Source organism: Scyliorhinus canicula, chromosome 10 (genome assembly GCF_902713615.1).
Source record: "Scyliorhinus canicula chromosome 10, sScyCan1.1, whole genome shotgun sequence".
NCBI lineage: Eukaryota > Metazoa > Chordata > Chondrichthyes > Carcharhiniformes > Scyliorhinidae > Scyliorhinus > Scyliorhinus canicula.
This window is the reverse complement of record NC_052155.1, coordinates 158550515-158578422: the sequence shown is the minus strand read 5'-3', so window position 1 is coordinate 158578422 and position 27908 is coordinate 158550515. Positions and strand designations below refer to the sequence as shown.

The 27908-nt window shown below is 49.0% G+C and overlaps 1 protein-coding gene across 1 annotated transcript in view; it reads right to left on the bottom strand.

Annotated features, from left to right (window-relative positions):
* Positions 1-2126: 2126 nt before the first annotated feature.
* dpys (dihydropyrimidinase) overlaps positions 2127-27908 on the bottom strand; it is a 97956-nt gene continuing 72174 nt past the window's right edge. Inside the window, exons 6-10 of the mRNA XM_038809988.1 lie at positions 16823-16964; positions 12244-12386; positions 9753-9960; positions 6771-6891; positions 2127-3364 (exon numbers count right to left, since the gene is read on the bottom strand). Of these exons, the coding sequence (XP_038665916.1) occupies positions 6790-6891; positions 9753-9960; positions 12244-12386; positions 16823-16964 (595 nt within the window). The 3' untranslated portion in view covers positions 2127-3364; positions 6771-6789. The remainder of the gene's footprint in view (positions 3365-6770; positions 6892-9752; positions 9961-12243; positions 12387-16822; positions 16965-27908) is intronic.

Here is a 27908-nt window from a genome sequence, read left to right as displayed (position 1 = left end):
CACCTGCGTCTGCAGGTACTGGAAGCCAGCCGTCATCCCCATCTCTAGTCTCTGACTGCACCTGAACTATGGGTGGTAATGGATATTCCAGGAACCCGGACCCATCTGGGCGGCAGCTGGTTGCCGGGAAAGGGTGCCCTCCAACCGTCCGGCCCCTCAGCTGCTCCTACCACCACCGGCTGTACCGGTGCGCACCAGTGAGTGTTCCAGAAGACTCTCCACTAAATAACTCCCAACCAAGGTGATAGTCTCTGAGACGGTGGATGATATTGGAGATAGCAGTGCCGGAAAGTCTATGTCCTCATCGGATCCGTAGTCCGGGGTCTCCTGTGTCGTGGTGTGCTGTGCGTCCGTCCCGTGTAGTGGTGTGTTGTGTGTCCGTCTCCTGTGTCGTAGTGTGCTGTGTGTCCGTCCCGTGTCGTAGTGTGCTGTGTGTCCGTCCCGTGTCGTAGTGTGCTGTGTGTCCGTCCCCTGTGTCGTAGTGTGCTGCGTGTCCGTCCCCTGTGTCGTAGTGTGCTGTGTGCCCGTCCCCTGTGTCGTAGTGTGCTATGTGTCTGTCCTGTGTCCTGGTGTGCTGAGTCTGTCCCCTGTGTCCTGGTGTGCTGTGTGTCCATCCCGTGTCCTGGCGTGCTGTGTGTCTGTCCCGTGTCCTGTGTCTGTCCCCTGTGTCCTGTGTGTCTGTCCGGTGTCCTGAGTCTGTCCCCTGTGTCCTGGTGTGCTGTGTGTCCGTCCAGTGTCCTGGCGTGCTGTGTGTCTATCCCGTGTCCTGTGTCTGTCCCCTGTGTCCTGTGTGTCTGTCCCGTCTCCTGAGTCTGTCCCCTGTCCCCTGGAGTGCTGTGTGTCTGTCCCGTGTCCTGGTGTGCTGTGTCTGTCCCCTGTGTCCTGGTGTGCTGTGTGTCCGTCCCCTGTATCGTAGTGTGCTGTGTGTCCGTCCCCTGTGTTCTGGTGTGCTGTGTGTCCGTCCCCTGTATCGTAGTGTGCTGTGTGTCCGTCCCGTGTTCTGGTGTGCTGTGTGTCCGTCCCCTGTCTTTCTGTCCCCTGGGTCGTGGTGTCCTGGCTCGTCTCTGGCAGAGGGCTGTTGTTCCGGCTACCCTCCCCATCGGTGCTTGGGTACCTGGGGGACACTGGCCCTGGCACTGGCTGGGGGCACCGGATGGGCTGGCACTGCAAGACACAAGTCTCCTCATATGACATTCCTGCCATCAGAGGTATCAGTCTGGTGAAACTTCACTGCACTCCCTCTATGGCAAGAATATCCTTTTTAGATAAGATCATCAAAACTGCACATAATACTCCAGGTGTGATCTCACCAAAGCTCTGTATAGCTGCAGCATGACATCTTTGTTCCTGTACTCAAGTTTTCTTGCAATGGAGGCCCACATTCCATTTGCCTTCCTAACTGCTTGCTGTACCTGTAAGTTTGCTTTCAGTGACTGGTGTACAAGGGTCCCTTTATACATCACCATTTCCCAATGTATTCCCGGCCATTTCCCAATCTATTTAAATAACCCATTTAAATAACATTGTGTCGTTCTGGGCAGGATTTAACTAAATGGGAACAAAGTCCAATGGTAAGCACATTTAACCACTCGCGTGTTTCCTGGCGTCCACAGCGCCGAGAAACACAGCCATATAAAATGGTACCCAGATTAGGTAGGGGTCTCAGCGGAGAATGCGCAACCAAGGCCACACATAGCCCCGTTTTGTTCACTGAGAATCTCCGCTCGCTGGAACTCCTCAGGTGTAGCGAGAGATCGGAAATTGGCGTTCCAATCTCTGAAGCCCCTGAAGCGACCCCCCCAAACCCTGGCCCAATCGCCACCACGCACAAAAATGCCAGCTTGGCAGTGCCAACCTAGCACCATGGCAGTACCCCTGCCAGTGCCACCTGGGCACCTTGGCAATGCCAGGTTGGCATCTAGGTGGCACTGCCAGTGTGCCAAGGTATCACCCTGCCCAAAGGGCATACAGCCGGGGGCCTCTAACCCCGCCGCGCCAGATTTCTGGTTCAGCATGCTGTCGGGATTCTCTGTTTCGCTGGCTGGTCAATGGGGTTTACACCTTGTTGGCCAGCCCCACGCCGTCAGGAATCCCACGGGCTGCTGCCAAAATGGAGCATCCCGACAGCAGAGAATTTAGCCCCATGTCTCAATAAGGTCACCTCTCATTCTTCTAAACTCCAATGAGCATGGGCCCAATCTACTCAACCTCTCCTCATAAGAGCACTGTACACTCTAACTGTGGTGTGACCAGCTGCCATCCACAGAGATCTTATCCTTGCGGATGCTCCAATGACTCCAGTTGCAGTTGCAGCTTGAAACAGGCTTAGGAAATAGGAGCAGGAGTAGGCCATTTACTCCTTCAGTCAGTTCTGCTATTTAATGGGATTACTGCTCTCATCACTCACTAAGACCACACAATGCCCTTATCACACAATTATCAGCTCACAATTACGGCAAGTTACATGCAAGGGAAAAGAATTTGAGCTCAAGAGCGGAGTTAAAAGTCTAATAGGGTGTACTATGAAATGGCTCACTTCAGCAAATTCTAGGCCAATGTTTTTAACATCCATGAAGTGCTATAAAATTGATATGTTGCATATCTAGTTTCAATGCCTTGCAACAGGCTTAGGAAATAGGAACAGGAGTATGCCATTTACTCCTCGAGTCAGTCCCGCTATTCAATGGGATTACGGTAAATTGTCACAGTAACTTCAATGCAGTGTTAATGTAAGCACTTGTGACACTAATAAAGATTATTATTAGGATACCTGTTTTGGTTCTGTAACCTGAATGGCCTTACCTCACAAATCCCATCAATCTCAGTTTTGAAACTTTGAATTGGCTGAGCCAAAACAGCTTTTTCTTTGGGCGGGGGTTTGGGGGTGGGTGGGTGTGCAGTGCGGGGGGAGGAATAATTAGTGGGGGAGATTTCCAGATTTCTACTGCCTTTTGTGTGAAGAAAAGATTTCTGACATCGTCTAATTTTAAGGTTTTACCTCTTATGCTTAACACTGCCATTAGAGGGAACAGCTCCTTGCTATCTATCCAATCAACTCCTTTAATTATCTCAAATACCTCAAAGTTAATCACCCGTAATCTTTTATAATAGAGAATACAAGCTCAGTTTATGCAAATTATCATAATTTACTCCTTATAGCCCCAGTATTATTCTTGCAAAAGTGTGCCAATCCAAAGCCGATAAACATTTCTCATATCTGTACTTCTCTTGTGATTGGATAAAATTCTTGATTGGAGAGTGTGACCTCTTCAGGCTGCTCGGAAAGGAATGTTCTATTGGTTACCCAGTGGTGTAGTTTCATGTCTTCTCTGCTGGTTCGGAGGACTCTCTTTAACACTCTCACCTGGGGAGGACAGAGTGCAGAAAAAGCTCTTTGATCTTCAGAGACATCCAGGATTCAATGAAGCATGCGTGATACGTTATACAAGATGTGAATCAGTTTTGAATTTATATGCCTTGCTCGATGGATACAATCTGCTTACACTGCACATCAGTCTGCATGAATGCAGTTAAATACAAGGTGACTTTTAAATAAAAATAAGATGCACATTTTTTTTTAGTAGCTCAGGTACATTAATTATTCTGGGGAAACAACGGCATGGTGGTTTTCTCACTGTACTAGTAAACCAGAGATCTGGGGCAATACTCTGGGAACCTGGGTTCAAATTCTACCACAGCAGATGATGAAATTTGAATTCAATTAACAAAAATCTGGAATTAAAAGTCTAATAGTGACTATGAAACTATTTTTGATTATCGTAAACCCCGTCTGGTTCACTAATAGCCATTAACCCATTGGGGTGGGAGGATACAGTGGCACTGCTGCCTCACAGTGCCTGGGACCTGGGTTCAATTCCGGCCTTTGGTCACTGTGTGGAATTTGCTCCCATGTCTGCATCGATTTCCTCCCACAGTCCAAAGATGTGTAATTTAAGTGGATTGGCCAGGCTAAATTGTCCAAAGCTGTGCAGGTTAGGTGGAGTTATGGGAATAGGGTGGGAGGAGTGAGCTAAGTATGGTGCTCTTTCCAAGGGTCGATGCAGACTTGATGGGCTGAATGGCCTCCTTCTGCACATTCTATGATTAAGGAAAGAATTCATAGAATCCAGACAGTGCAGAAGGCCATTCAGCCCAAATGCTGTCCCCTGCATTCAGCTATTCTTCCAACACAATTGCCAAGACTAATATGATAAATACGATATAGGATGGCACGGAATGAGATCAATGCATTAATTGACATGTGACGGCGAAAAAGGAGGAAAATAACACAGGAATAGGATCAAGCTATTCAAACCCTTGAGCCTGCGCCTCCATTCATAAGACGTAGGAGCAGAAGTAGGCTATTCAGCCCATCGAGTCTGCTCTGTTATTCAATGAAATCATTACTGATCTGATGGAATAAACTGCAACTTTCCCACCTTACCCCATAAACCCTCGATTCCCTTACTGATTAAAAATCTGTCTATTTCAGTCATGAACATACTTAATGACACAGCCTCGACAGTCTTCTGCGGTTAAGAATTCCAACCTCAGATTTCTACCCTCCAAGAGAAGAAATTCCGCCTCAACTCATACTTAAATGGGTGACCCCTTACTCTGAGATTATGCCCCCTAGTCCTAGACTCTCCCAGAACCCGTACCAGCCTCCCCGAACAGGCGCCGGAATGTGGCAACTAGGGGCTTTTCATAGTAACTTCATTTGAAGCCTACTTGTGACAATAAGCGATTTTCATTTTCAGAAGGGCAAACAACCCCTGTGACACTCCACTAAATATAGGTTGCCATTTTGAAAATGTCCCTCTCATTCCAACCCTGTCTTCTATCCGTTAGCCACTCCTCTATCCTTGCTGATATATTACCCTCAACACCATGAGCTATCCCATTAACCAGATTTCGTGCGGCACCTTATCAAAAGCTTTTTGGAAATCCATGTATATTACAACTACTGGTTGCCGGTTATCCATCTTGCTCGTTACCACATCTGTCATGTGAGAGTACCTTTAAGAAATGGGTGTTTAAGAAATGTACCTTTAAGAAATGGAGCTGCTCATGTTACTGGAGTGATGTCAGAGTGTGGGTGGAGCTGAGCTCTACTTCTGCTTTTTAGTTTCAGTTTGAGAAAAAAGCTTGGGTGTGTCTGTGTTTTTCATTGAGCTGCATCTAGAGTTTAAACAAAGCCCTGTACTGTTGATCTCTGCAATCCAAAGACTATCTATGGAACATTTGGTGAACCCAGAATGAATAGCCTACTTCTGCTCCTACGTCTTATGAATGGAGGCGCAGGCTCAAGGGTTTGAATAGCTTGATCCTATTCCTGTGTTATTTTCCTCCTTTTTCACCGTCACATGTCAATTCATGCACTGATCTCATTCCGTGCCATCCTATATCGTATTTATCATATTGGGTAAAAGGTCTCAGTGTTGAATGTAAACCTAATGTGCTCCTGTTTGAAGGTTTCTTAAGTCTTTTGGATGTTAAAAGGACAGCTTACAGGGTTACTTAGGGTTGTAGTCTTTGGGGTTGTATTTGAATTAATGGTTGCCTAGATGTTCACTGTTTGTTTTAAAAAAAGGTGAACTTGCGTTCATAGAATAAACATTGTTTTGTTTTTTAAAAATACTTATCCTTTTCTGCTGTACCACACCTGTAGAGTGGGCCATGTGCTCCCCATACCACAATCTATTAAAAGTTGTGGGTCAGGTGAACTCCATGATACACTTTGGGGTTCTCTAAACCCTGATCCATAACACATCAAAGAATTCTAATAAAATTGTCAGGCATGATTTCCCCTTCATGAAGCCATGCTGACTCTGCTTGCTTGATAATGTGATGCATTTCTAAATGCTCTGTTATTACATCCTTTATAATGGACTCTTAACATTTTCCTAATGATAGACATTAAGCTAACTGGCCTATTCAACCCCCCTATTTGAAGCCCCCAATTTTAGGTCTCCCTTTTTGAATAAGGCATTGACAGTTTTCCAATCCTCTGGAACTTTTCCAGGATTTAACGATTCTTGGATGATTACGATCAATGCATCCACTATCTCTGTAGCTACTTTTTTTAATATCCTGAGAGGCAACCCACCATGCCCAATGGACTTATCAGCCTTTGGCTCCATTAGTTTCCCTTTGGCTTATGACGAAACTTTGCTACATTGTATGCTTTTTCTTTCAGTTTAATACTATCTTTAATTTCCTTACAGCACCAGGTTAAAGCCCAACAGGTTTGTTTGGAGTCATTGCTGCGCTTCGAAAGCCAGTGATTCTAAACAAACCTGTTGGTCTTTAACCTGGTGTTGCAAGACTTCTTACTGTGCCCACCCCAGTCCAACGCCGGCATCTCTACATCTTAATTTCCTTGGTTAACGATGGTCAATTTATCCCCTTCCTAGAATCCTTCCTCTCCACTGGAATACATCATTGTTGTGAGTCATGAACTATTTACATTGTCTTTTCCAATAAATTTCTTTCCCAGTCCACTCCAGCCAACTCTATCCTCATTCCTTTATAATCATCCGTACTTAAGTTTAGCAGTCGCTTCTGATCCAGGCTATAGTATTTGTGGCCGTCTAGACGTTTCTGATTAAAAGCTTATGTAGGAAGCATCTGGACAACTTTCTTGTGCAGTTTGTCTCCTTCTAACTACTAATTCGCCCTGGTGCATGTTCTAATGTGTCAGAAGACAACCCACAATATGAAACAATGGCTTTGACACGAGTTCAAACTATAAAAAGGATAATACATACCAGAAAGGGTAAACGTTTACTAATGCAAGTCTCTGCCATCATGGGGAGATGTTGAAGTTGAATGCGGCAGCATTATTTTTCCTTGGTATGGCTCTCTCTGTACTGGTGTAGGCTGACAAACCTGGATTTTAACAATACCGATGAATTTGGGTTAATATTGACGGTAGCACATTTACTGCTACTTTTAAATCATGATTTGAAAGGAGGGGGGAATTTTACGTTCATTATGCTGAAGGATGTTAGTTGTGGAGAGTGAAACATTCTTTACTGTTTTGTACATCAAGCATTCCCAAATCAAATGTAGCACAGTCATATTAGCCATTCTGACATTGCCTCTAAAGGTTTTGAATGGTGTGGAGGTGGGTATGCAAGCCTCAATACAGGCAGTGCCATGGCAAAGTATACCTCCCCAGACAACACAAATAATAATAATAGCCCCATGCTAAAGTAAGGGGCTTAGCCAAATTAACATGCAATCCCAATTTAAATAAATGTTTCCAGAGTTCCAGCCGAAAATTCACCATCTGGTCAACAGATGCGGAAATGGATTTGACGACAGGAGGCCACAGACTGGAACATTTGGACGGCCACAGGAATACACTGGCCATCAGACATAGAATCCCTACAGTGCAGGAGGAGGCTATTCGGCCCATCGAGTCTACACCGACCCTCTAAAAGAAGACCCTAACGTAGATCTAATCCCCCACCCTATCCATGTAACCCCACCAAGGGACAATTTAGCATATCCAATCCATCAAACCTGCACATTTTTGGACTGTGGAAGGAAACCCACGCAGACACGTGGAGAACGCGCAAACTCTGCACAGAGTTTCCTGAAGTCGGAATCGAACCCGGGTCCCTGGCACTGAGGTAGTAGTGCTAACCACTGTGCCACCATGCCGCCCAAAGTCAAAGCATCGCTGGAAGAAACCTGGAGAGGAATGAGAGGGAGAGTTGGAGAGTAAATATAGAGGAGAGGGTAGGAAGCAAGCAAGGTTCAAGTCCTGATTCTCCTAGCCACTTAGGAAACAATTTTCTTTTCTTAAATCTACCTGCTGGGTCATGTCTGGCCTTCACCCACCTCCCCAAACCTCATTCATCGCTGTATCAGGTTTGCTTCCTGAAGGTGTTTAGTTTATCGACTCAGAAGAGCAGTTTAAGATTGAAAAACAGCAGGAAGGCAGCAGGATCAGAGGTGGTACGCGGCTCGCCCCATTTTAATATCAACACTGCTTGATTTCAGTGAGGCAGGGCATTAGAAGGTAGCTAAAGTCAGGGCCAATTTGTGCTAAGTTAGGGACATTTTTGGGCTGCAGATCCATAACAACACGGGATGTTTACAGCTGGTAGGGAGATATGACCACAGAATCCGAAAAATGAAGGGACATGTTTAGGGCTGCATTTCCACTGAGTCGGGTGACTCAAGACCCCTTTAAAATGGTGGTGGGAGGCCCAACTCCATTCCCAGGGTTTCTGATTTTCGTGAGTGCCTTTTAAGGGCCGCTCCAGGTCCCAAACTCTCACCCTGCAATTCCGACCTGGCTGGTTCCATTGCGGAGACAGACATGCCATAATCCTCTGCAATTTTCATACAATTGGGTAAGCTTTTCAGAGTTAGGTTCACAGTGCAGTGTCGTGGACCATAGGTGCATGAGGGAACCTTTTAAAAGTAAATTCAGAAGTGCCCCCTCGTGCATCCCCTTACCCTGCCATGGCAAAGTATACCTCCTCAGACAACACAAATAATGATCATAGCCCCATGCTAAATTAAGTTCCACCACCCACACCATCAAATGTGGACAGGCTAGGCCTGCATCCATTGGAGTTTAGAAGAGCGAGAGATGATTTTATCAAAACATTTTAAGTGGATGCTGAAAGGATGTTTCCCATTGTGGGAGACTAGTAGGGGGCATAGTTTAAGAAGTCTCCCATGTAATATGGAGTTCAGTAGAATTATTTTCTCCCAGAGAGTTGGAAGTGTTTGGAACTCTCTTCCCCAGGGAGCATTGGAAGCAGGGTCACTACATATTTTAAGACAGAGGTAGATCCTGGGGGTTACCTTTGACCAGTAAATGAATTGGACTAACCATATAAATACTGTGGCTACAAGAGCAGATCAGGGCCTAGGAATCCTGCAGTGAGTAACTTACCCCCTGAACCCCCAAAACCTGTCCACCACCTACATGGCACAAGTCAGGTGTGTGATGGAATACAGTCCACTTGCCTAGATGAGCACAGTTCCAACAACACTCGAGAAGCTCAACATCATCCAGGTCAATGCAGCCCGCTTGATTGGCACCCCTTCCACAAACATTCACTCCCTCCACCATTGACGAACAGTGGCAGTTGTGAGTACCATCTAAAAGATGCACTGCAGGATTTCATCAAAGCTCCTTCGGCACCTTCCAAACCCACGACCACTGCCATCTAGAAGGACAAGGGCAGCATGGGAACACCACCACCTGGAAGTTCCCCTCCAAGTCACTCACCTTTCCGAGTAGAAATATATTGCCATTCCTTCACTGTCACTGGGTCAAAATCCTGGAATGCCCTCCCTAAGAGCACAGTGGTGTACCTACACTACATGGACTGCAGCGGTTCAAGAAGGCAGCTCACCACCACCTTCTTAACAACAATTAGGGATGGGCAGAAAATGCTGGCCTAACCAGTGAAGCCCACATCCCATTTTTAAAAAAACGAATAAACAAAAAAGATAGCTTGTGACTGACAAGTTAGTCAAAGGTCATCAAAGATAAACAGAATGTGGAGCTGAGCCACAATCCGATCAGCCATGATATTATTGAATGACGAAGCAGGCTTGAAAGGCAGGACCTATTCCCGCTCCTAATTCATTCGTTTGTATGTAAACATGTTAGTGCTGACAGCAAGCTGGAAAAATCAGCATCTGGGAAATGACTCAGCCACAATGTGAGTAGAGATTTCAACGCTATGTAACAATTTTATTTAAAAGCAATCACTGACCTGATCACGTTGCTTGATTCGTTTAAAGACATACTCTGCAAAGGGTTTCCGTGGAATATACTTCCCGTCCCCCGGCTCAACATGTAGAATTCCATCTTCATACACCACTTTACCTCGTGAAATGGTAACCAAAGCGACTCCATGGCAGACTAGACCTTCAAAAATGTTGAAATCAACAGCCTGGTGATGTGTTTTGGCTGAAATAGTCCTATTTGTAATTGAAATATCAAATAAAAACTACAGTAAACTGAAAGGGAGATGAAAATTGCACCACTGATATAAGTAGAAATGAAAAACGGCCTGTTGAAGTTAGCAATAGATTGAACTCTTAGCTAGCCAATTATTGTTGAAAAGAGAGACAGTTATCAGCAAGGTTGAAGTTCTAGACTATCAACCAACTTAGCCAATTGCGAATAAAGAATCTCCAGCAAAGGCATTTTTTTCCCCATCCCTACACCATTACCTTCAGTTCCCCAAGACTCTAGCCTTCGGTCTTTGTCCTTCTTCATCTGTGTGCTGCCACTTGGTAACACCAAAGATGTAGGCCATTGTTTGGCAAAACCCAACTCTACCACTTGTCCGGATTCCTCACTCTCTTTTCAATTTCATTCCCCTGCCCAGATTGTGAGCTGGATTGTACGAGGAGCCTACTGCTCGCCAACCTCCCTTCTGGAAGACTTTTAAAAAGCCTGCCCTACAGCAATAATATGCTGGGGCAGCATAAACACACTGATGGTTGCTCGTCCGCTCCTGCCTCAGCACAAAATGGCACCCTCGGGCGTTGGCTGATTTGATTGGCCAGCTGCTGGGGTTGCAGAATTCCCACAAACGTCATCGATGGCATCTGGAGGGCAGCAAGTCCCAAGAGTTTAGAGTGTGAAGGAATTGGGAACCCAATGGAGGGGGATCGGGGAGGGTTCAGAGGTTAGGCATGGAGGAACGAAGCATGGGTGCCCGTTGCCAGGTGGCACAAGTCCAGTCCATTGTTTCAGGGTGACTTAGACTTTTTGTTTTCCTATTTGATACTGTTGTCAACTTTGAACTCCAAAGTCTCTCCATCACAGAGTGATTATTTTTAATACCACAATATCACCCACTTCTGCCCCATCTCATCCCATGTTCCACTGTAACAATCATCCATGCCTTTATCATTGCCAGGCTTGATTCCGGTCTTGCTCTCCTTTCCCTCCCTCCCTCATAACTATAGCTCAGCCAAAACTCTGCTCCCCTATCCTATCATCTGTCCACCAATCACTCTTGTCCTTCCTGATTGGCCTCATCACTCCCTATCTCTTTCTTATAACTCTCTCCAAACTCTTCAGTCTAACTTCTGCACTCTTGCTCAACCCTACCTCATTTTACAAAGGGTGACAACATAGATAGTAAGAGCTACATTAAGGGAGTATGAAATTTATTTTGCGAGCATCTCAAAAATCAGCACAGAAAATGTTTACAACTGTATGAGGAAATGGAGATGGTCATGCTAAATACGGACACAGGCATTCTTAAGGCTGACAGGGAAAGCTGATGGTGTGTTTAAATAAATCATGTGGGTTACTTGCATGAGCAGAGAAACAGAATATAAAAGTGATCATGCTCGAACTTCATCGATCACTGATTAGTCCTCTGCTGGAGTATTCTGGGCACCACACCTCAGGGAAGATGTAAAGGCCGTGGTAAGGAATACAGAGGAAAACTCTAACTGTTGATTTTGCATAACTATAGGTTTACCAGGGATGAAGGGCTTTAGTTACAAAAGACTGGGTAATTTAGGATTGTTCTTCTCAAGAGGGAGGTCAAGAGGTGACCTAATAGTGATTCACAAGATGATGAGAGGTTTTGATAAGACTAGGTATTGAAAGGCTATTCCCTCGGGGAACCAATGTTTCAATAACCAACGGTCATTGATTTAGAATAACCATCTCAAGAGATGAGCAGAAATTCTTTCACTCAGCTGTCAGAATCTGGAACGCTGATTCCATAAATAACTTACAGGGAATTAGCCAGGTACTTCAGGATGTTGAGTTTAGAAGGATTATTATGCACATAGAGCTGGGTCCATGGGACTAAGCCTGACTTCTTGTTCAACGTGCCAGTGTAGGCACAATGGGCCGAATGGCCTTCTTCTGTACTGTAAATTTCTATGGCTCTGTACTTAGTTTTAGTTGGTAGGCACCGAAGAATTCTGAGCAGGTGGAGCCCTGCTCGTTCGGAACCAATTTTTCCTACGGGTCCTTAAACATGGATTAGGGCCTATTTAACAGATTCAAAAGGATCGGATACTTGTTTTAGGCAACCACTTAAAAAGTGAACCACACCGATTCAGCACTGGAACCAATATCAGTGTAGAGTGGGCGCAGACCGTCTCACTGCTAAATCGGAGTCCTTTGCCCCCATTGTATTCCCAAAATAGGTGTCCAGTGCACACCAATTTCTCGCCCAATGGTTTCAGCAAAAGGAACTGCAGTTCTCCTCTCGTCAGTTAGCTTACCTGACAGCACACGGGTCCCAGATTACAATATCAGCATCAGAGCCTTTGGCTATTTTTCCTTTCCTGGGATAAAGGTTAAAAATCTTTGCTGCATTGGTACTGGTCACAGCCACAAACCTATTCTCATCCATTTTACCACTGTGCTGAAAGGAGAAAGGGATAGAAGTTTGCCAGTTCTCTCAAGACCTCCTAACAAAAACACAAAAATTAAAAATTTTACTACGCGATGCATCAGTAATGGAGTGTTATTGCTGGCAAATAGAAAACTAAAGTTAACCTGATCTCACCTAACTGTAGGTGGCTCTCACTTTTAAAGTGTCTTTTTGCAGTGGTTTGAAGGATAATACACTCAGTGCAAATTCACACTGGCAGCAATGAGTCATGTAATGACCACAGCCGCTTCCACCACTGATGCTGCCGAAATCATTTTGATTCAACACAACAGGGATGACATCCTGTATATTCATTTTAAACAAAAACAATTGTTTCGGTTGGACTCTGATTTGAGACACCGGAAGCGCGAATCGCGATCAGACAGAGAATTGCGAAAAATTGAAAAAGGTTTGCTACAGGCGAGTAAAATGAATGTGTTTCCACGATTTGTTTATTTTTCAATGTGTGGTAAACCACTGTTGCACCTGTATTTGGTGATGTAAGGTAGGACCTGTATTACATGTTCGCCGGTAGCCCCTGCCTGCTGGCTCCGCCCAGGAAGAGGAGTATAAATATGCGTGTCCTCTATTCAGCAGCCATTTCGCCAGCTGCTTTAAGAGGCCACGCATCTTACTACAATAAAGCCACAGTTGTACCCAATCTGAGTCTTTGTACAATTGATCGTGCATCAATTTATTGCAGTAAGATTTTCTACAAGACGGACCTCCGAATCAAACCAGATCGCCTGCAGCTGGATCCGCAATCAGCCGACGCCAGAAGAGACTTTAATCAGTGGCTAGCTTGCTTCGAGGCTTACATAAACTCAGCGACCAACACACCGACGGAGGCTAAGAAGATACAGATCCTGTATTCAAGATTGAGCTCCAGTGTGTTTCTGCTGATCCAGGACGCCCCGACTTATGCGGACGCGATGGCGCTCCTCAAAGAGAACTACGTGCAGAAAGCGAACTCACTCTTCGCCAGGCACGTACTCGCCACTCGCTCTCAACTCCCTGGTGAGTCCATTGAAGACTTCTGGTGGGCCCTAATCCCACTTGTCCGGGACTGTGACTGTCAGGCCGTCACGGCCACCGAATATTCTAATCTCCTCATGAGCGATGCTTTTGTAACGGGGATTGGGTCGGACCTTATCAATATGGGGATTGACATATTTGTTACTGATTATTGTTTATTAGTGATTACTGTTTATTGTGGGTGGGTATAAATTTGGGAGAAAATGCAAAAAAGCAGGAGAATAAAGAAATTTTTTTTTTTTTTTAAAAGAAAAAGGTTTGCACCTGTGCCAATCCTTCGCTGGCAAGAAAATGGACGTTTACGCCCCGTGCCAGCAGATCCACGAAAAACCATCATTTGCATGGATTTCAATATTAGTGTGTTGGATATTTCATGCGCCACTCTTCAATGAATGCTCCGCCCCTCTTAGGTGGAAGACACACGGGTGCAAATTGGTGCAAGTATTTAGAAGCAAGGCCTGGCGCCATGTCTACTGAGGAGCAGCGAGAAGGTAAGAAAATTCTTCAAATACTCTACAAAATTGTTAGGCTTACTGGAGGGTGGCTTCCTGGGCCAGAGGGGAGTAGCAGGGAACGACTTGGTCAATGGACTGGGGGTGTCCCCGAGAGTGGCCTGGCTCAGACTGCCATTGCTGCAGTATATGTTTTAAACACACCCATTTGGTGCTACTTAGAGGACCCTGACTGTTCACTCTGCTGATTGCTCAATGTGTCCTGCAAATGTTCAGAGAGCCTCTGGTCATCTGGGAGTCCACCCAGGTCACCCCTCTGGGAACCCGTGGCCACAGCTGACCCATCAATTGGGTGGGCGTGGCCAAGGTCAATCAGTGGCACACAAGGTGCTGCCACTCCTCAGTGCCCTCATCAGAAGCAGGGGAATAGCAGAGCTCACAGGGCAGCACGGTAGCATTGTGGATAGCACAATTGCTTCACAGCTCCAGGGTCCCAGGTTCGATTCCGGCTTGGGTCACTGTCTGTGCGGAGTCTGCACATCCTCCCAGTGTGTGCGTGGGTTTCCTCCGGGTGCTCCGGTTTCCTCCCACAGTCCAAAGATGTGCAGGATAGGTGGATTGGCCCTTAGTGTCCAAAATTGCCCTCAGTGTTGGGTGGGGTTACTGGGTTATGGGAATAGGGTGGAGGTGTTGACCTTGGGTAAGGTGCTCTTTCCAAGAGCCGGTGCAGACTTGATGGGCCGAATGGCCTCCTTCTGCACTGTAAATTCTATGATAATCACCCCAAACAAAGGACACATGCACCTTGGCCTTTGGCACCCTCCCTTGCATGCCACCCCTCTCAAGTTAGAGGCTTCACCAGTGACACTTTCAGCTAGCCCACACCTTGGGCAGCACAGTAGCACAAGTGGATAGCACTGTGGCTTCACAGCGCCAGGGTCCCAGGTTCAATTCCCCCCGGGTCACTGTCTGTGCGGAGTCTGCACGTTCTCCCCGTGTCTGCGTGGGTTTCCACCGGGTGCTCCGGTTTCCTCCATTGGCCATGATAAGTTGCCCTTAGTGACCAAAAAGGTTAAGAGGGGTTATTGGGTTACGGGGATAGGGTGGAAGCGAGGGCTTAAGTGGGTCGGTGCAGACTCGATGGGCTGAATGGCCTCCTTCCACACTGTATATTCTATGTTCAGGACCACGACCTGCCATCAAATCCTGCTTGTCCACCGCGAACCTGTTCCCATCCATTCTGCCCCGGTCAGGTTGTCACAACTTGTGTGTCACACCCAAAGCTCTCATCATACTGCAGCTAAGTTCCCAGTGTAGATGCACACTTCCCTTGCTCACCCCCATCTGTAGGACCTTCCCACATACAAGCCTCTAAGTTGGAGGTGATTGGTGACACACGGTGACCTTTTCCACAGCACAACCAAGTGCCCCCTGCTGGCAGGATAACACTCGGCCCACCCTATGAGGAAACCCACAGTAGACCCTACAGGGGGAAACAGGACAGGGGCAACAGAGCCTATTGCTGACATGGGTGGCGGCAGCCACCGGTACCCCTGCTGACAGGGATGGGTGGTGAGGTTAGAAGCTCCCCACATCACAGGTCAGGTGCCACTCACTGATGGCACAGGGGCAGCTTAGACAACAACATATTGGGGGGCCAGGTGAAAGGTGGGGTGGGGTTGGGGCGGTGGAAATGTGTTGAGGGTGGTATAGCAGTAGAACTCAGGGTGACTATGTAACCTTTTGGCTTTGGATGGGCAAGCGAATACTCATCTTGCTAACATATCTTCTCCTTTCCCCCTGCAGAGAATGAGTTTCGATAATAAATGCTTACCATCTATCTGGCTGCAGCTGTCATTGCTCAGGGAGGACCCTGCACAACAGAAGAATAGGGGCTAGCTGGTGAGGCTCAAGTGCTGGCTGTCCAACAGGACGTGCGAAGGAGGAGCTGCATCAGGGCACATATGTGATTGGCACCTGTCCTTCGAGGAGCTGCCAGACCGGCTGTGCCGCCAAAGTCTTTGGCTAACCAGTGAGGCCATGCACCACCTATGCCTGACACCACGGAGGTTTGGAGGAGGATGCATGCTCCCGGTGGCTGTCAAGGTGACGGTCGCCTTTAATATTTTTGCCTGTGGCTCATCCCAGGGCTCAAGTGGGAACCGGTGTGGGATCTTGCAAACACCCACATACAGATGCATTTGCGACGTGACAGATGCCCAACGTTCCTCGGCAGCAGACTATATGACGTTCAGTCTGGACCGATTTGCCAACTAAGAGGCCTGGTCATCGGCTACTCCTCCGCTCTGCCCCACCTTTCCATCCACCCCCCTGCCTCCTCATCCACCCTTCAACATGGAACTCCCTTCCCCATACTCGCTCACCCCTCCCTGACCCTCAGCCCTTCACTCCGCCTTCCCTGTCCCTCAGCCCTTCACTCTTGCCCGCTACCACAATTTCTCCCTCCCCTCTCCAAGGGGATCAGTATCGCCCCTCAGATTCCTGACGGTTTTGAGGGAGAGCAGCTACGAGAGGGATGGCTCCTTGGAGACAGTGGATAGCCACACAGAAGGTGGCTGATGACAGTGTGGAGGATACACACCTGTGGAGACTCTCAATAAAGAGTCGCATGCTTCAACGTACCTGTTGGTTGAGCAGTTCTAGTGCCCAGCACCTGCTGAATATTCAGTGCGGGGAGAAGCAAGGATTTGCTGATGAAATGCTAATGTGTAAAAATGAAGTTCCTGGGCTCCCGCAACATGATTCACACCACTCCACCGGTGAAGGTGGGGGGGTTAAAATTGCAAATCACAATCACGTCGGAGAGAATTGTGTTTTTAGATTCTCTCCGGATTTTAAGCCCGTGCTGTGTTTCTCACTGATGGCTAGTGCGAGCTCAAAATCTCCCCCATTAGCTCCCAACATTTAAGTGACACTTACCACTCCTTTCTCCCAAATGATGGACATCCTGTCCTCCACACCATTCACCCCATTTGGAATCTTCGTAAAATCATCTTTCCCAATGGCTTTCTGACAGCCATTGAATGTGCAGTTGTCTGTTCCTGTCAAAGTAAGGTCTCCGCTAAGATGAAAGAAACAGAGTGACAACACAATCAAAATGTCCTGCACAGTAAAGTCTGGCATTGCACTGCTTTATTTTTTATTTTATTTTTTAATTTAGAGTACCCAATTATTTTTTTTTCTAATTAAGGGGCAATTTAACGTGGCCAATCCACCTAACTTGCACATCTTTGGGTTGTGGGGGTGAAACCCACGCAGACACGGGGTAAATGTGCAAACTCCACATGGACAGTGACCCAGGGCCGGGATTTGAACCTGGGTCCTCAGCGCCGTAGGCTGCAGTGCTCACCATTGTGCCACGTGCCACCCACTGTAGATAGCAAGGTAGCACAATGGTTAGCACAGTTGCTTCACAGCTCCAGGGTCAGGTTCGATTCCCGGCTTGGGTCACTGTCTGGGTGGAGTCTGCACGTTCTCCCTGTGTCTGCGTGGGTTTCCTCTGGGTGCTCCGGTTTCCTCCCACAGTACAAAGATGCGCAGGTGAGGTGGATTGGCCACGCTAAATTGCCCTTAGGTTAGGTCGGGTTACTGGGCTATGGGGATATGTGGGCTTAAGTGGAGTGCTCTTTCCTAAGAGCCGGTGCAGACTCGATGGGCCAAATGGCCTCCTTCTGCACTGTAAATTCTATGTACTGCTACAGATGATATCTGATTAAGAAGGAACTATAATCCACAAAACATATAAATTTTTTCCCAACCGGACATTGGAGAGAGGGGTGGGGTGAGGAGATGGAAGACAAATCAATGTGACATCAGTGCCAAAATAATGTTCCATCAAGTGGGTGGCTGGACAGAATTTACCTCGGTGGCCAGCCCAATATCGGATCCAAGTTAAAAGCACAAGTCACACCACTTATTCCAATTGAAAATAAAGTAATTATTTCCTCCAGTTCCAGACAAAGGGCATGATCTACTAGCCGTGTTCCGCCTGCCTGGGGGTGTGTGCGGCTGGTAGATCCCGGGAGAGGTCTACCCCGGGTTCCCGACAGCTACTACGCCTTGCGAGATCTAACCAGATCCTGCGCGACATCGTGATTGTGGGGGAGATCCAGACTCGCAGAGTTAAAGCTGACTTACCTCTGCCATCGCCGGATCGAACGGCCACCCAGCCCAGTATCTGCCGGCCTCACTGAGAAGACTCCAGCCGGGTGCCTTTCAGTACTGGTCCCCACTAACCAGGCGGAACGGTATCTGGGGGGGGTCTCCCAGGTGAGCAGAGGCTCCCAGGTGGTCGGCCTCTGGGCGGGGTTGCATCCTGGCACTGCTGATGTCGCCCGGGCACCTTGGCACTGCCAGCGTGACACCCTGGCTGTGCCACCTGTGTGCCAGCCTGGCAGGGGCAGTCATGGTACTGAGGTGGCACTGCCAGGCTGGCAGGGGCACTGCCAGGATAGCACTTCCAGGGGGTGCTCTGCCCCTGTGAGGTGGGATGTAGGGGGGTGGCCAAGGACCGTCCTACAGATGATTTGGGCGTTCTGGAGTTGTGTCAGGGGGTCGTGAGATCAAGGCACCATTTACAAATGGTGTCCCGATCCCTTCCTGAACTGAGGAGCTCAATTTTATTTTGGTTACATCGCACACAAAGTGTTGACCAGAACTGCTGACCGTGATTGAAACTGCAGGTGTTCCTTTTTACAAAGCCAGGGCTTCCTGTCTTGTATGAAGGAGACAGCATGCAAGTAAAGGTGAAAAAAATCTTGGAATAGTTTTTAAAAACTGAAAATTAAATATATGGTAAAGTACATTTTATAGAATTGCAAGTGCAGCCTCGTAAGATAAGTAACATTTTCTATATTTTTAACATTTCCGATTGATTTATTCGGCAGCTATTGCGAATAGCATATCAGAGGTAAAATTGTTTATTTGAGGGACTAAAAGACTTCTAGGACGCATTCCAAACTTTTGAATGGCTTTAGAAATGTTGATCCGAGTTTGCACAGCTGCTAGTATTCCTCAAATTGTTTGCTTTGGGGAATTAAAGGGCTCTCGGATGCATTACAGCTTGTATAACAGGTCTTGAGTTTACTTTTTAAAACAATCTGAAGCTTTCTGGATACAGTTTCTGCTGTTAATCACTAACAATCCAGGACCTATGCTTGAAATTTGAGTATCTTGGATTAAGTATCTGAGTAAATTCAGGGCATCTAGCCCAAGTCTACAATGGAGGGGTCTGAAGAAGTGTCACTGCCCTTTGGAAACTTGAAATTCCTGGGTATGTCAGAACTTCCTCTGGGTCTTAGTCTGCAACAATGGTAGGGTCTTAGTCTGCAACAATGGTAAGTGACTGGACTTTCACCTGTCATTCCATTGGAAGATGCAAACCATCATTCCTATGAATTTGCTGACTCAGTGCTGCTTGTGTATTCCCACAACTCATCACAATAGGAATGGAGAAAATTCTTCAAGAAGTGCTAGAGTGAACACCAATTTAAAAACAGCAAACAGAGCTATGATAGTGGCCAAAAGTAGATCTTCTGCCAGTTTGAACACAACCAATTATTCTCATGTGTAGCTGAAATCAGTCTTTGAATTTTTTAAATTCTGTCCATTTCCCCAGCATCTTTAAAAAAAAATAATTCTTATTAAGATTTTCACAAAATATAAACAACAAAACAATATTAACAAAGCAACCATGGTAAAAATCCAAGAACAACACCCACCCAACTACAAAAGCAACTGCAAAAAAAAACAAACAACAGGGAAAGAGATAACACCCGCCACATCCCACAAACCCAGGTACACAGTTCTCCCTCCAACCGAACTAAACGCCCCCCCCCCCCACGGGTTGCTGCTGCTGCCGGCCTATTTCCCTACCGTTCCGCCAGGAAGTCTGGGAAAGGCTGCCACCGCCTAAAGAACCCTTGTACTGATCCCCTCAGGGCAAATTTCACCTTCTCCAATTTGATGTCCCCGCCATATCATTGATCCAGGCCTCCACGCTTGGGGGCCTGGCATCTTTCCACTGAAGAAGAATCCTCCGCCGGGCTACTAGGGACGCAAAGGCCAGGACACTGGCCTCTTTCGCCTCCTACATTCCCGGCTCCACTGCAACCCCAAAAATTGCGAATCCTCAGCCTGGCTTGACCCTGGATCCCACCACCCTCGGCACCGTCCTTGTTACCCCCTTCCAGAACTCCCCCAGCGCTGGGCACGCCCAAAACATATGGGCGTGGTTCGCTGGGCTCCCCGAGCACCTAGCACACCTGTCTTCGCCCCCGAAAAACCTACTCATCCTCGTCCCAGTCATGTGGGCCGTATGCAGCACCTTGAACTGTATGAGGCTAAGCCTCACAAAGGAAGAGGAGGAATTCACTCTCTCCAGGGCATCCGCCCACGTCCCATCCTCAATCTCCTCACTCAGCTCCTCTTCCCATTTACCCTTCAATTCCTCCACCGAGGCCTCGTCTACCTCCTGCATTTCCCGGTATGTGTCTAAAATCCTCCCTGCTCCAACCCACACCCCCGAGAGCACCCTGCCCCGTACCCCACGTGGGGGCAGCAAGGGGAACCCCTCTACCTGCTGCCTGGCAAACGCCCTAACCTGCATGTACCGAAACATGTTCCCCGGGGGAGCCCAAACTTCTCCTCTAACTCCCCCAAGCTCGCGAACCTCCCCTCCACAAACAGGTCCCTCAACCTCCTAACCCCTACCCTGTGCCAGCCCAGAAATCCGCCATCAATGCTCCCTGGGACAAATCGACGGTTCCCCCGATTCGGGGCCTCCATCGAGCCCCCCACTTCTCCCCTATGCCGTCTCCATTGCCCCCACATTTTGAGGTTAGCCGCCACCACCGGGCTCGTGGTATACCTCGTTGAAGGGAGTGGCAACGGCGCCGTTACCAGCGCATCCAGGCTCATGCCCACACAGGACGCCACCTCCATCCTCTTCCATGCTGCCCCTTCCCAGTCCATTACCCACTTACGCACCATCGCTGCGTTGGCAGGCCAGTAGTACCTACAGAGGTTGGGCAACGCCAGCCCCCCCCTATCCCTGCCCCATCCAAGAACACTCTTCTCACCCTCGGAGTCCCATGCGCCCACACAAATCCCGTAATACTCCTGTTGACCCTCCTAAAAAAGGCCTTCGGGATAAGGATGGGGAGGCACTGGAACAGGAACAAAAACCTCAGGAGCACCGTCATCTTAACGGACTGCACCCTCCCCGCCAGTGACAGCGGTAACATATCCCACCTTTTGAACTCCTCTTCCATCTGCTACACCAACCTTGTGAGGTTGAGCTTGTGTAGGGCCCCCCAGCTCCCAGCCACCTGGACTCCTAGGTACCTGAAGCTCTTCCCTGCCTGCTTCAGTGGGAGCCTACCAATCCCCTCCTCCTGATCCCCCGGGTGCACCACGAACAACTTGCTCTTGCCCAGGTTCAGCTTATACCCAGAGAAGCCCCCAAATTCACTAAGAATCCTCATCACCTCTGGCATCCCCCCCACCGGGTCCGCCACATACAGCAACAGGTCGTCCGCATAAAGCGACATTCGATGCTCCTCCCCACCCCGCACCAGGCCCCTCCAGTTCCCTGACTCCCTCAACACCATGGCCAGGGGCTGAACTGCCAACGCAAAGAGCAAAGGGGACAGGGGACACCCCTGTCTCGTCCTCCGGTACAGCCGAAAGTACTCCGACCTCCTCCTATTCGCGGCTACACTCGCCATCGGGGCCTCATAGAGCAACCTCACCCAACGGACAAACCCCTCCCCAAACCTCTCCAACACCTCCCACAGATACCCCCACTCAACCCTATCAAAACTTCTCTGCATCTAATGCCACCACTATCTCCGCCTACCCTTCCACAGCCGGCATCATAATAACGTTGAGGAATCTTCGTACATTTGTATTCAACTGCCTTCCCTTCACAAACCCCGTCTGGTCCTCATGAATGACCCCCGGCACACAATCCTCTATTCTTGTGGCTAAGATCTTTGCCAGCAGCTTGGCATCTACATTTAGCAGCGAGATCGGCCTATATGACCCACACTGCAGAGGGTCCTTGTCCCGCTTCAGGATCAAGGAAATCAGCGCCCGTGACATAGTTGGGGGCAAAGCCCCCCCCCCCCCTTGCCTCGTTAAAGGTCCGGACCAACAGGGGGCCCAACAGGTCCGCATAACTTTTATAAAATTCCGCCGGAAACCCATCCGGCCCCGGCGCCTTCCCCGACTGCATGCTCCCTATCCCTTTAACCAGCTCAATCGGCGCCCCCAGTCCCTCCACCTGCCCCTCCTCCACCCTCGGAAATCGCAGCTTGACCAAGAAGCGCCCCATTCCACCCCCCTCCACCGGGGGTTCAGACCGGTAAAGTTCCCCATAGAAGTCCCTGAAGACCCCATTAACATCTACCCCGCTCTGCACCACCTTCCTAGCTCTATCCGTCACTCCCCCAATCTCCCTGGTCGCGTCCCGCTTCGGAGCTGGTGTGCCAACATCCTGCTCGCCTTCTCCCCAGATTCTCCCCTGTGCTTTCCTCCACTGAGCTTCTGCCTTTCTGGTAGTCAATAGGTCGAACATGGCCTGAAGGCTACGCCTCTCCCCCAGCAATCCCTCCTCCGGAGCCTCCGCATATCTCCTATCCACACTCACCATCTCCCCTATCAGTCTCTCCCTCTGCTTCCCCCTCTCCCTATGGGTTCGTATGGAAATCAACTCCCCTCTACTCACCGCCTTCAATGCCTCCCAGACCGTCTCCACTCGGACCTCCCCGTTATTGTTGGCCTCAAGGTACCTCTCACTACACCCCCAAACCCTCCCGGCCACCTCCTCATCTGCCAGCAGCCCCACCTCCAAGCGCCAGAGTGGACATTGGTCCCCCTCCTCCCCCAGACCGAGGTCCACCCAGTGCGGGGCATGATCTGAAATGGCAATGGCAGAGTATTCAACATCGTCCAGCCTCAAAACCAGCCCCCTGCTCAGGACAAAAAAAATCAATCCTCGAATAGGCCTTATGCACGTGGGAGAAAAACGAGTACTCCCTGGCCCTTGGCCTTGCAAACCTCCAGGGATCCACCCCTCCCATCTGATCCATAAATCCCCTCAACACCTTAGCCGCCGCTGGCCTCCTACCCGTCCGGGACTTGGATCGATCCAATGGGGGATCCAGCACCGTGTTGAAGTCCCCCCCGACCCCCATGATCAGGCCCCCCCACCTCCAGGTCCGGAATGCGGCCCAACATACGCCGCATAAACCCCGCATCGTCCCAATTTGGGGCGTAAACATTCACCAACACCACCCGCTACCCCTGCAGCTTACCACTCACCATCACATACCTCCCGCCACTGTCAGCCACCACATTTAACGCCTCAAACGACACTCTCTTTCCCACCAGGATCGCCACCCCCCGACTCTTCTCATCCAGCCCGGAGTGAAATACTTGACCCACTCATCCCTTCCTCAGCCGAACCTGGTCCGCCACTTTCAGGTGTGTCTCTTGGAGCATGGCCACATCCGCCTTCAGCCCCTTCAAGTGCGCAAACACCCGGGCCCGTTTGACCGGCCCATTCAGCCCCCTCACATTCCAGGTTATCAGCCGGATCAGAGGGCTCCCTGCCCCCCTCCCCTGCCGATTAGCCATAACCCATCCCCTGCCCAGCGTCCCCCGCTCGGCCAGTTCCCCACGGCGGCAACTCCCCCCCCCCCTCCACCCCAGCACCCCCTGCATCCTCCAGCTCCTTCCTGACCATTTCAGCAGCAACCCGGTACCCCCCCACCCCCCCCAAAACCAGGCTAGGACCCCTCCTAGCCGCGCCCCTCCCTTCATAGCACTCCCGTGAGCCAGCTAACTTCTGCTGACCCCGGCGACTCCCGCCCCAGCTCCGACTCCTCCCCACGTGGGACTACTCCTCCTTCCTGCCCATCAGCAGGCCCTCCTTGCCCCCCGCTCTTGCGTGGGAAAGTAACAGCCAGCAACGGCCCGCGCTTCTCAGCCCCGACTCCGCCCCCATCATCCCACAGCGTGGGAAACCAGAGAAAAGCCTGCGCTTTCACCCTGCCCAACCCCGCCTCCTCTAGGGCAACTCCCATTGCCAGTCCCCCCCACCAGCTCCCCGCACTCCCCATTTACCTCCCTGCCCGAACCCGTCCACCAGACCCATACAAAAAGACATAACGACATCACCCCACCCACCCTAAAGCAACCCACATCTTGCATTAAACAGAGCAAACACATTATCATACAAAATCCCCCATCTTAGACCCTCAGTTTGAGTCCAGTTTCTCGGCCTGCACAAAGGCCCACGCCTCCTCCGGGGACTCAAAATAATGGTGCCGGTCCTTGTAGGTGACCCAGAGACTCGACATGCAATATGCCAAACTTCTGTCTGTGGAGCACCGCCTTCGTCCGGTTAAACCCGGCCCTCCGCTTCGCCACCTCCGCACTCCAGTCCTGGAAGATCCGCACCTCCGTGTTCTCCCACTTGCTGCTCCGCTCCTTCTTGGCCCACCGGAGCACGCACTCACGATCCACGAACCGGTGAAACCGCACCAACACCGCCCGCAACGGCTCGTTCTGCTTGGGCCTCCTAGCCAGAATTCTGTGGGCCCCCTCCAACTCCAGGGGCCCCTCGAAGGACCCAGCTCCCATCAGCGAGTTCAGCACAACAACCAAGTAGGCCGCCAGGTCCGACCCATCCAGCCCCTCCGTGAGGCTCAGGATCCGCAAATTCTTCTGCCTCGACCGGTTGTCCAGCTCCTCAAACCGCTCCTGCCACCTTTTATGGAGCGCCTCGTGCATCTCCACCTTCCCCGCGGCGCCCACGGCCTCATCCTCCCTTTCGGAGGCCTGCTGCTGCAGCTCCTGGATCGCGGCCCCCTGGGCTGTCTGAGTCTCCATCAGCTCTCTGGTGGTAGCCTTCAGCGACTCCAGCAGCTCCACCGTAAGCTCCTGGAAGCAGCGCAGCAGAGTCTCCTGCTGCTCCTGCGCCCACTGCCTCAGCTCCTCAAGGCCTCCGCCGGCCGCCATTTTGTTTCTCTTCCCCCGCTTTTCCAGGGGTGCTTCCACCGTTTTTCTTCTTACCCCACTCCTGGTCCGGACCATAGGACCTTAGGGATCAACTCCAGTCCCCTTCCCACGTCGGGATTCGTCGACAAAGTTCCGTTGGGGGCCCTGAAAAGAGCCCCAAAGTCCGTTATTCGCGGGAGCTGCCGATTGTGCGGCTTAGCTCCGCATTGCCGCCACCGGAAGTCTTCCCCAGCATATTAAGGGCATAAATAAGACAACCGTGTTTTATGACATACTGAGCCTTCAGTCCTGCGGCCGAGTAAGATCGGACCATTGGACAACTAACGGGAGGAGGCGGCTCCATGAACTTTCTCATCCTCAATGATGGCAGAGCCCAGCATGCGAGTGCAAGAGACAAGGCGTTTGCAACCATCTTTAGCTGAAAGTGCCCCTTGCATGATCAGACCTGGCCTCCTCCTTATATTCCCACTGTCACAGCTGCCTGATTCTGCAAGTTAGATTCCCTTCACATGATATCCAGAAATAACTGAGTGCACCAGATACAGTTCAGCCACAACAAGATCAGGACATTGCTGCCATCTGTTGCTAAGGAAGCATTAACCAGCCACTTAGAAAATCATAATAGCGGAGTCAGCATGGTTTTATGAAAATAAAATTATGTTTGACTAAACAATATGAGTTTTTATATTGAGGATGTAACCAGTAAGGGTGGATAAAGGGACCAATGAATATACAGGTAGTATATTTGGGTTTTCAAAAGGCATTCACTGAGGTGCCAAGTGAAAACTTATTACTCAAGATAGAACCTCCTGGGGGTCAGGATAATATAAGAGTATGGTTGCTGGATTGGTTGAAGATCATACAACAGAGCAGGAACAAGCAGGTCATTCTCAAACTGACACTAATAGGGTTCCAGAAGGGTTGGTGCTGAGGCCTCAGCTCTTTACAATGTAAATTAATGACTTTGATGAAGAGACTGAGTTTATTGTAACCAGGTTTTCTGATGATACAAAGCTAGGTTAGAAAGCAAGCTATGAGGAGCTCACAAAGCTCGGTTCAGGGCAGCACGGTAGCATAGTGGATAGCATAAATGCTTCACAGCTCCAGGGTCCCAGGTTCGATTCCCGGCTGGGTCACTGTCTGTGCGGAGTCTGCACGTCCTCCCCGTGTGTGCGTGGGTTTCCTCCGGGTGCTCCGGTTTCCTCCCACAGTCCAAAGATGTGCAGGTTAGGTGGATTGGCCATGCTAAATTGCCCGTAGTGTCCTAAAAAAGTAAGGTTTGGGGGGGGGGGGGGGGGGGGGTTTGTTGGGTTACGGATATAGGGTGGATACGTGGGTTTGAGTAGGGTGATCATTGCTCGGCACAACATCGAGGGCCGAAGGGCCTGTTCTGTGCTGTACTGTTCTAAAGGGGAGCTCACAAAGGGTTGGATTTTAATCCCCCAATGGATGCAGGTTCAGATGTTGATGTGTCAGCAAATACACATGCAGTCCCGTCTCCCAGTGATTTTGGCGGAGAAGCATAGCATATTGGGAATCATAACCTGCGGAAAGTGGCAAATTATCAATGAACAACTGGAGAGCTCAATGCAGGGCTGTAATAGACATTCGAGGAATGCATGGGGAGCTCCCTAGTTCAGCAGCACTTCAAATGAGATGAAGCGGCTATGTAGTGTAGAGTCAGTCAGAGCAGCAGGAACCATCCTAACACTGCATAAATGGTGGAAGGAGAAGAAAAGAAGCTCATGCTTTGGCACACGATGGCCCCAATATTTATGGGGAGCGTGTTTCAGCTGAGAAGCTGTTTCCTCAGATTGTAAAGCCTACACAGCCCATGGCATAGTCTTAAAGGAAAGGGTCAGCTACTTCGGAGAAATTTCAAAAGTGGTTTGTGAACCTTTAGAGCGCTGTTGAAGCTCAGTCATCGAGCATATGTAAGGCTGAAATTGATAATTGTTTGCACTGTAAAGAAATTGAAGAAGGATGTGCAGTTCAGATAGGGAAGTGGATTTGTGGTCAAAGATAAACCGTGTGATTACAGAGCAGTATCAAGGGGCCATATGGCCTCCTACTGCTCCCATTTCTTATGTTATATTCTAATCAGTAACAGAGTTGAATGCCCTGCAGTTAATGCATTATTTGAAATTTGATCTTCAGAAAAACAATGGCCCCAATATTTACGGTGAGGGAGTGGGGGACAAACCTGGAAGTGAATATAACTTGGAGACCTTACAGAACCAAATGTATATACATACATAATACACTATCAGCACCCTTCTTAGCCTTAATCACCCCCATTTACGTTCCTTTTGTCTTCTGCCCTCGACAACTTTGTCAATACCACCTATCGCTGGCCCCCTATCTAACCCCGCAGCTCCACACCCCCCAACTACAGTATAAATCAGACCCCATTTCCAGTTCTCTATAGCTTTGACGATGAATCATCCAGACTCTAAACGTTAGCACCCTTTATTCTTCAGACACTGTCAGACCTGCTGAGTGTGATGTTATACAAATGTACAGTACGTGAAGAGTTAATGGTTATGTTGAGCCTAGTCACGAGAGGGAGCTAAGGGACAGTATTATAAATATATTGCACTGGCTCTTGGACTTCTGGGGGAGAGTGGATTAGAGCTGAAAAAATGAAAATCGCTTATTGTCACAAGTAGGCTTCAAATGAAGTGACTGTGAGAAGCCCCTAGTCGCCACATTCCGGCGCCTGTTCGGGGAGGCTGATACGTGCTGCTGGCCTGCCTTGGTCTGCTTTCAAAGCCAGCGATTTAGCCCTGTGCTAAACAGAAGACAAGATTAGAAGGGTATTGCAGAGCTGGTTAAGATATTATAGTCATAGTTAGTAGATAAAGATAGCATTATGTAGTGTAGTTTAATTCTTATATATATATATATATATATATATATATTTATTTATTTATTTATTTATTATTTGAAATAAGTATCAAATTTAATTTATTAAAAGTAG